Source organism: Nematolebias whitei, chromosome 22 (assembly GCF_014905685.2).
Source record: "Nematolebias whitei isolate Nwh7 chromosome 22, NemWhi1, whole genome shotgun sequence".
Taxonomy (NCBI): domain Eukaryota; kingdom Metazoa; phylum Chordata; class Actinopteri; order Cyprinodontiformes; family Rivulidae; genus Nematolebias; species Nematolebias whitei.
In genome coordinates, this window is record NC_056519.1 from 28,881,537 (window position 1) to 28,890,198 (window position 8,662).

Genomic DNA, 8,662 nt, shown 5'->3' on the forward strand with positions numbered 1-8,662 from the left:
CGACAGGCACCGACAACCTTGCGGCCGCAGCTCTGGTAAGCCGCCTCGACAATAGAGGCACGAAACATGGTCCACTCAGACTCAATGTCCCCCACCTCCCTCAGAACATGTTCAAAGTTCTCCCGGAGGTGGGAGTTGAAACTCCGTCTCACAGGAGACTCTGACAGACGTTCCCAGCAAACCCTCACAATACGTTTGGGTCTGCCAGGTCTGACCGGCATCCTCCCCCACCATCGGAGCCAACTCACCACCAGGTAGTGATCAGTTGACAGCTCCGCCCCTCTCTTCACACGAGTGTCCAAGACATGTGGCCGCAGATCAGATGAGACGATGACAAAGTTGTAGATGAACATATCCTGAGATATTCACCTGATTAAAACGGATTCTTTCATTTTTCTGGACTGAATATAAACGTGCATTGAATTTAATAAAATGTAATGTGTGACGTTATTTATCTTTGACCCATCAAAATGAATGTGGTCATTTATTTACAGAATCAAAGTTTAACATCAAACATTTACATTAATTTGGCAAAATATGAAAATAACAACATAATTAATCAGCAAGCTGTACAATTATGATCAATTATCCACACGGCGGTGGATGAGCACTTTACACAGACATTTCTAAAATATCTGGAATGATTTCTACTTGATAGAAGAATTTAAAGATGGAAAATTAAGTTTAAAGGGAGTAAAAGATGGTGTGTGAGGGAGAGTGTTGACCAGAAACAACACTCTCCATTCGAACCCAGCTTTCCTCGGTACGCTCGGTAGTGAACTTGACTCGTTACCTCTCTGAAGATGAATCAGCGGATACAGAGTTCCAGTTAACGCTACCTGTCCAGCGTCTCCATAGGATGGCTGTGACTCGTCCGAAGTAGTGACGATATTCCGTCTGACACAAGTTCACCTCAGCCAGTGGACCTCACATGAGTGGGGTTCGTCCGAGTTCCACTCAGAGGTGGAAGATGTTATAATCCCAATCTCGGAAGAGCCTTATCATGGCTGGACTTCTGTTCTCCCAAACGACTGGAGCTGCAAACTCTCCAGCCCGACTCCAACGGCAACTCACAGAACTCAGAGAACTAGGAAGTACCGACATTTTAAAGGGCTCTATTTCCGGTTCATTTGGGAGTTTTCTTATTGGTCAATGTCGACCAGACAGGGGTGTGTTTTGTGACGTAAAAGGTTACTAGAAGTCAGAAAACAGCAAGAATGTGTAGTGAACCTAACCTGATGTCAAATCTGACCAGATGGACAGAAACTGTTATTTCATTGATCTGCATCCAGAAATACAGTTTGACCCATCCTGAGACTTTCTTTCTTGAATTAATCAAGTAGAAAAGACAATTCTCTATGATCATTACTATTTTACAAATGTTTTGATAATCAAATTGTGTTAGTTCAAACAATGTTTACAGGTTGAAGAGAACTACTCATTTTTATTTACATAAACAGTAAGTAATGATTTTTATTCCTCATTCAAAGAAGAAATCAGGTTAATATGCAGTTCTTGATTTTCTGTCTTCAATGAGCAAGTTTGTAAGTGTGTGTTAAAGTTCAGGTTTCGGTCAACTAAAAAAGTTTACTGAAAAGAAATGTCATGTTTAACTTTTACAGAAGATACAGGAGAGTTTGACTCCACGAAGTCTGGTTTTCTCCAATAATCTTTCTGTCTGTGTTAAACAAACTTAATCTCTATCCTTGAATTTTCATAACACCTTACATCACAAACCACACCTCTGTTCTGGTCCATCGACCAATTAGAAAGCTCTCAAATGAACCGGAAGTCGACCCATTTAAATGTGGCAACTTCCCAGTTCAGCGTGTGCGCTCTCGGATGCAGCTCATGGAGTTTTTCAGAGCTTGAAAGTTTTCCTGGAGAAGAGTTCCAGACTTTAACTCTCTGAAGAGAGTTAAAGAGTTCAGAGTTCTTGGATGCTAACGCAGGCGTCCAGGATGCTTCTATTGGAATCCAGAATCCAGAGACGATTTTGGGAATTATAACTTCTGTTTGGATAACCTCGCACGACTCTCGAAGTATTTTAGCTGTTCTCAACGGAGACGCTGAAAGAGTCAAAGGAAGGACTTCACGCCGACCTGACCTATCATCAACCAGGTAAAAGTTCTACTTCGACCAAGCGTACCGTGACCAAGCTGAGAACTGAAGGAGCGTGCACGTTTCTGGTCAAACAGATAAATTCCCTCCCACATCTCTCTGTAAGATAAATCTCCATTTTCCATCTTTAAACTCTCCTTTCTCCTAAAATCATCACAGATATTTTTAGAAATGCCTGGAGCAAAGTTCTCAATCACCGCCGTGTGATTGATGTCTGCTGTTTCTGCTGAAAAGTGAGGACAATCGCCGTATTGTCCCACTTCCTGTGAAACTAGCCATGTTATTGTTTTCATATTTTGCCAAATTAATGTAAATGTTTGATGTTAAACTTTGATTCTGCAAATAAATGACCGCATTCATTTTGATGGGTCAAAGATAAATAACGTCTCTCGTTACATTTCTGTTAAACTCAATGCACGACATTTACACAGTCAGAAAAATGAAGAACCCGTCTTAAATGTATGAATATATCCTGCATATGTCATACTACAAATGTTATGGAACAGATTGAAAATGTTTTCAGACAGGCGAGAGAAATGTTTGGGCGAGTTTGGAGAAACAGGTGCCAACTTCTCTGTTTGCGTCTGAGAGGATTTAAAAACAAGACAGTTGTTCCAACACTTGTCTGCTTCGACTCCGACCTTGGAACAAACGTACACTGCTCATTCAAAGACAGAAAATCAGAAAATGCATAATTACTCTGTAACAGGCCTTAACATGAATTCTAACTTTGCATGAGGATTAAAAAATCATTGTTACTGTTTTCACAGTTAATTAAAAATGATTAGTTCACTGCAACATCTAAAATGGTTTGAACTAAAACACTTTGATTATCAACATTTGTAAAACAGTAATGATAATAGAAAAGAGAGTGTTCTTTCACTTGAATTTTCAAGAAAGAAAGTCTCAGGATGGGTGAACCTGTATTTCTGGATTCAAATCAATGAAATGACAGTTTCTGTCCCACAAGGTTCTTAAGGTCAAGGGTTTGACCTTAGGCCTAGTTCACTACAAAGTCGATCATCGAACTGCGGCCTAGGGTGTCCTGGTGCCAAGAGCACATATGGACACCCTTATGCTTGAACAAGGTGTTTGTTATTGACAATCCATGACGAGCACAGAAGTCCAACAACAGAACACAACTCTGGTTCAGATCAGGGGGGCCGTTCCTCCCAACCACACCCCTCCAGGTCTCAATGTCATTGCCCACATGAGCATTGAAGTCCCCAAGCAGAACAAGGGAGTCCCCAGAAGGTGCACTTTCCAGTACCCCCTCCAAGGACTCCAGAAAGGGTGGATAATCTGAACTGCCGTTTGGTGCATAAGCACAAACGACAGTCAGAACCCGTCCCCCCACACGTAGGCGGACGGAGGCCACCCTCTCATTCACTGGGGTGAACCCCAATACACAGGCACCAAGTTGGGGGGCAAGAAGTACGCCCACGCCTGCTCGGCGCCTCTCACCAGGGGCAACTCCAGAGTGGAAGAGTGTCCAGCCCCTCTCAAGGAAACTGGTTCCAGAGCCAGAGCTATGCGTAGAGGTGAGTCCGACTATTTCTAGCCGGAACCTCTCAGCCTCACACACCAGCTCAGGCTCCTTCCCCACCAGTGAGGTGACATTCCACGTCCCAATAGCCAGCTTCTGTAGCCGAGGATCAGACCGCCAGGGTCCCCGCCCTCGGCCACCACCCATCCCACATTGCACCCGACCCCTTTGGCCCCTCCCACAGGTGGTGAGCCCATGGGAAGGGGGACCCACGTCTCCTCTTCGGGCTGTGCCCGGCCGAGCTCCATGGGTAAAAGCCCGGCCACCAGGCGCTCGCCCGCGTGCCCCACCTCCAGGCCTGGCTCCAGAGTGGGGCCCCGGTGACCCACGTCCGGGCAAGGGAACACTAGGTCCATTTATTTGTGTCATCATCGGGGTCTTTGGGCTGCACTTTGTCTGGTCCCTCACCTAGGACCTGTCTGCCATGGGTGACCCTACTAGGGGCATAAAGCCCCTGACAGCATAGCTCCTAGGATCATTGGGACACTCACACCCCTCCACCACGGGAAGGTGGCAGCCCAGGGAGGGGACTTTAAAACATATCCAACATTAATACAACTTACCTCAAGTTGCCTTTTTGGACATGCATGCATATATTTGTACAAATTGTACTTGAGAGGAGATTATTACAGCCTCATATAAAATCTATAATGATCATGATATCGGAACTGGATCGGTATCGGCCGATATTTAGTTTTAGGTATCGGGATCGGATCGGAAGTAAAAAAAAGTGGATCGGTGCATCCCTAATATATATACATATATATATATATATATATATATATATATATATATATATGTGTGTATATATGTATATATATATATATATATATATATATATATATATATATATATATATGTGTGTGTGTGTGTGTGTTTTTTTAACCCATCCAGAGGACCTGACTTAACTTTGTTAGATTTTTCTACTTGGATTATTCAGCATTCATCAGGATAATTCTTCATAAGCTTCACACAATCAAATCACTCCTGTGTGATTAAGGTGTGTTTTATCACTCCTGTGTGATTAAGGTGTGTTTTATCACTCCTTTGTGATTAAGGTGTGTTTTATCACTCCTGTGTGATTAAGGTGTGTTTTATCACTCCTGTGTGATTAAGGTGTGTTTTTTGTGTTTTTAAGGTACAGGAAAGCAGACGAGAGGGAGCCGATGCTGGCAGCGATGCATATTTTCCTACCGAGAATTCAACAGCTCATCAGTCAGCTCCTAGTTGATGTCACCATCTTCTCTGTCCTCATTCAGAAACAAATCCTAAAAATTTTTTACGCGTTTGTACAGGTGTGTCTTTGTGTGTACATGTGTGTAGTAGAGCTAACGTAGGCAATTCAAGTTTTGTTATAGTTCTTTCTATTGGAACATACATAAAAAATATTTAAAACCTTAGTTCTTCAAATCAGGTAAAAACAACCTCAAATGAAGAAAAGCACTACGGTACTTCTGATATAGTGTGATTATTTATTTTTAATAAACTAATCCAAATGGAAGAGGCCGTGTATGAAAATATCTTCCATGGAGGCAACTTGTCTTCTTTTAACACGTTCTTTAAGGTATGCAGACATTGGTTTCTACTCCGCTGTCTTGAAGGACTCGTCACAACATTTCAATCAGGCTTAGGTTTTAGACTTAAATTGGACCATTGCAGCACCATAATTCTTTGCTTATTCAATTCAGTTCAGTTAATTTATATATCGCCAAATCACAACAGAAGTTGTCTCAGGACACTGAGACAACAGATAGAGTAGAGTAAGTAAAGACATCAGTAGAGTGAAGAAATGTGATCAGTTTGTCCTCCAGCAGTCTAAGCCTATAGCAGCAGAACTAAGGGACAGCTCAGGAAACCCAAACCAACCATAACTATAGTTTTCTTCTTCTTCTTTGGGCATTTCCCTCTTCAGGGGTCACCACAGTGAGTCATCCTCCTCCATCTCACTCTGTCCTCTGCATCCTCTGTTTCCACTTCAACTACCTCCATGTCCTCTCTAACTGCATCTATCTTCTCTTTGGCTTTCCTGTATGTCTTTTTCCTGGGAGCTGCATTTCTAACATCCTTCTACTAATACCCACTGTCCCTCCTCTGGACATGTCCAAACCATCTCCGTCTGGCCTCTAACTTTATCTCTCAGTTGTTCATCCTGTGCTGTACCTCTGATGATCTCATTCCTAATCTTATCCACCCTCTTCACTCACAAGGAGAACCTCAATATCTTCATTTCTACCACTTCCAGTTGTTTCTCCTGTCTTTTTGTCAATGCCACTGTCTCCAGACCATACAACATAGCTGGTCTCACTATTGTCGTAAACTTTTCCTTTGACATTTGCTGACACCCTTTTGTCATAAATTCATTCAACATTTTTTTAGACAGGTTAATCCCATTGAGCCTCGAGGACTCATTTACAAGAGAGACCTGATTTCAACAAAGAATGATGACAACAATGGACAACAGCGACAACAATAAACATTTATAAAAAGTCATACAATTATTATTATTTTTTTTTAACAAATAGGATGGCTAAAAAAAAAAGAAAAGCAAAAAGAAAAGTAACAAAAAACAACTAGATTCTAAGGCGAATGTAGAAAACTAAAAACAGGAACATGTCTTTTCCTGTCTGGGGGAGTGGTGGCGCAGAGGTTAGAGAGGTGGGCCTGTGATCCGAAGATCGCCGGTTCACGCCCCGGCCCCGACAACATCAAAATTGTGTGTGGGGTAGGTGAAACACCCACACTTGCCCCCACCCTCATTCGCCCCACTCTGGGCCCATGAGCAAGGCCCTTAACCCCCACTATGTGCTCCCTAAACAGGTCTCTCTTGAAAATGAGTTCTCGTGGCTCAATGAGACTAACCTGTATAAATAAAGGCTAAATGAAAAAAAAAATGTCTGCATTGGTCCCTGCTAGGAGTCCAACAGATTCTTAAAGCCACTTATGCCCCTTTTCCATTAGTACCGGTACTTAGCACCTGTTACTATTTTCAGAACCCTTGGCTCTGTGGTTCTAACCCGAACGAAGATGTACTAAAACGTGACGTCAGAACACTGTCGGTCACTGATTGTTCGGGGGCGGAGTCACTGGATCCTTCAGAAACTTTTCAAAACAATCCAAAAAAGTTCAATCTGGTCCTCTGGACATTCAAAAAAAAAAACAAAGCAAAAAAATCTAGAAACGTTTCGTCTCTCATCCAAGAGAGAGAGGTCTCAGTCTCTGATAGAGGACATTTGCAAACCGAGGTGTACCGCAAACCCACCCACACAGACCAGTATTTGCAGTTTGACTCTCTTCACCCTTTGGAGCACAAGTTAGGAGTCATCAGGACTCTGTATCACAGAGCAGACAGCATCCCCACTAGCTCGGGAGCCAGGCAGAAGGAGAAATCCTACACAAAACGGGCTCTAGAGCAATGTGGATATCCTAACTGGGCCTTCCTGAAAGCAGAGAAGAAACCCAAACAGGACTCCAGTCAGCCATCAGGTGAAAAGGAGGAACCCAGACCCAGACCAGTGGTCATTCCGTATGTTGAGGGGGTATCAGAGAAACTGAGACGTTTATTTTCTAAACATAACGTCCCAGTGGCTTTTAAACCCCAAAATACATTACGGCAAAGACTGGTTCATCCCAAAGATCCAGTCCCCCGGCACAAACAGAGTAATGTTGTGTATGCTGTTCAGTGTCAGGAGGGCTGTGATCAGTCTTACATCGGGGAAACAAAACAGCCACTGGCCAAAAGGATGGCCCAGCACAGAAGATCAACATCATCAGGCCAGGATTCTGCGGTCTACACTCATCTCCAGGCCAGCGGTCACTCTTTCAAGGATGAAGATGTTCACATCCTGGACAGAGAGGAACGATGGTTTGAGAGAGGAGTAAAGGAGGCCATCTTTGTGAAAAGAAATCGTCCATCGTTAAACAGGGGTGGAGGCCTCCGGGTTCAACTGTCCCCCTCTTACAATGCTGTGATTGCTAGTATCACTCAGCCCTCTGTGAATAGTAAACAGCCATCAGTGTGCTAATGATCCATTGTTAGGCTGATGGCCCTTCTTGAGCATGTTATCAGCTGGTTTTGGTTGTCAGCAGCAAAACTGGTTGATCCACTCTGAGACGGTGCTATTTAAGAGACTGAGCTGAATACAGCTCCTCAGACTGAGGAAGTCTCTTGGATGAGAGACGAAACGTTTCTACATTTTTTTGTTGATTTGCTTTGTTTTGTTTTTTTGAATGTCCAGAGGACCAGATTGAACTTTTTTGGATTTTTCTACCTGGATTATTGAGCATGCATCAGGATATTTTCAAAACAATGATCCACCATTTGCAATTTCTCGGACTGGAGCAGCGGCTGAACTTATTTTAAAGATTTTAAAAACAATACTGACAACATCTTGCTGATGTGCTGGCGTTTTTTGTGCTTGGTGGCTGACGACATAATTCAGAGCAAGCTGGATGGAGCTCTGCTGGTGTACCCCGATCCTACCCCCCGAGCCTCGGAGCGCCAGGCCGGGCAGGGCGTCATCTCCCCGACTCCGAGTTCCGCTGGTCTCCGCGGAAGATCCTTCGATGTGCCGACTCGGAGACTCTGGTTCCGGATACCAGCGTTGTGTGCTCAGAGCTCCGCTGGTCACTGCGAAGCTGGAGATGGGGACTCGCAGACGGCCATTGCGAGACCCCGACCGTGCGTAATCATGAAGGCTGAATCCCGATCCCACCCGGCAGTCAGGCGGACTGGACAGTGTGGGACGGACGCTGGAAGCGATTTTTAAATAAAATAATATTTTGTTTTTATACAAAAAATGTTTTTAAAAATTGCTGAAGCGATTTAAAAATGACTATTATTTTTTTTACACGTAAAATGTTTTTTAAAATCGATTCCACCGTCCGTCGCAGACCCGTCTCTGTCTGCCTGTCTGCGCGGGTCGGGCCTTCATGATCATGCGCGGCTGGGGTCTTGGAACGGCCTCTGCGAGTCACCAGCTGAGCTCGGAGCTGGGA

At 43.8% G+C, this 8,662-nt stretch overlaps 1 protein-coding gene across 1 annotated transcript in view; it reads left to right on the top strand.

Moving 5' to 3' along the window:
- Window positions 1-8,662, top strand: part of ipo8 (importin 8) — a gene marked incomplete in the record, with an annotated part of 477,409 nt that overhangs the window by 113,111 nt on the left and 355,636 nt on the right. Inside the window, 1 exon segment of the mRNA XM_037695763.1 lies at window positions 4,806-4,962. Coding sequence (XP_037551691.1) covers window positions 4,806-4,962 — 157 coding nt within the window.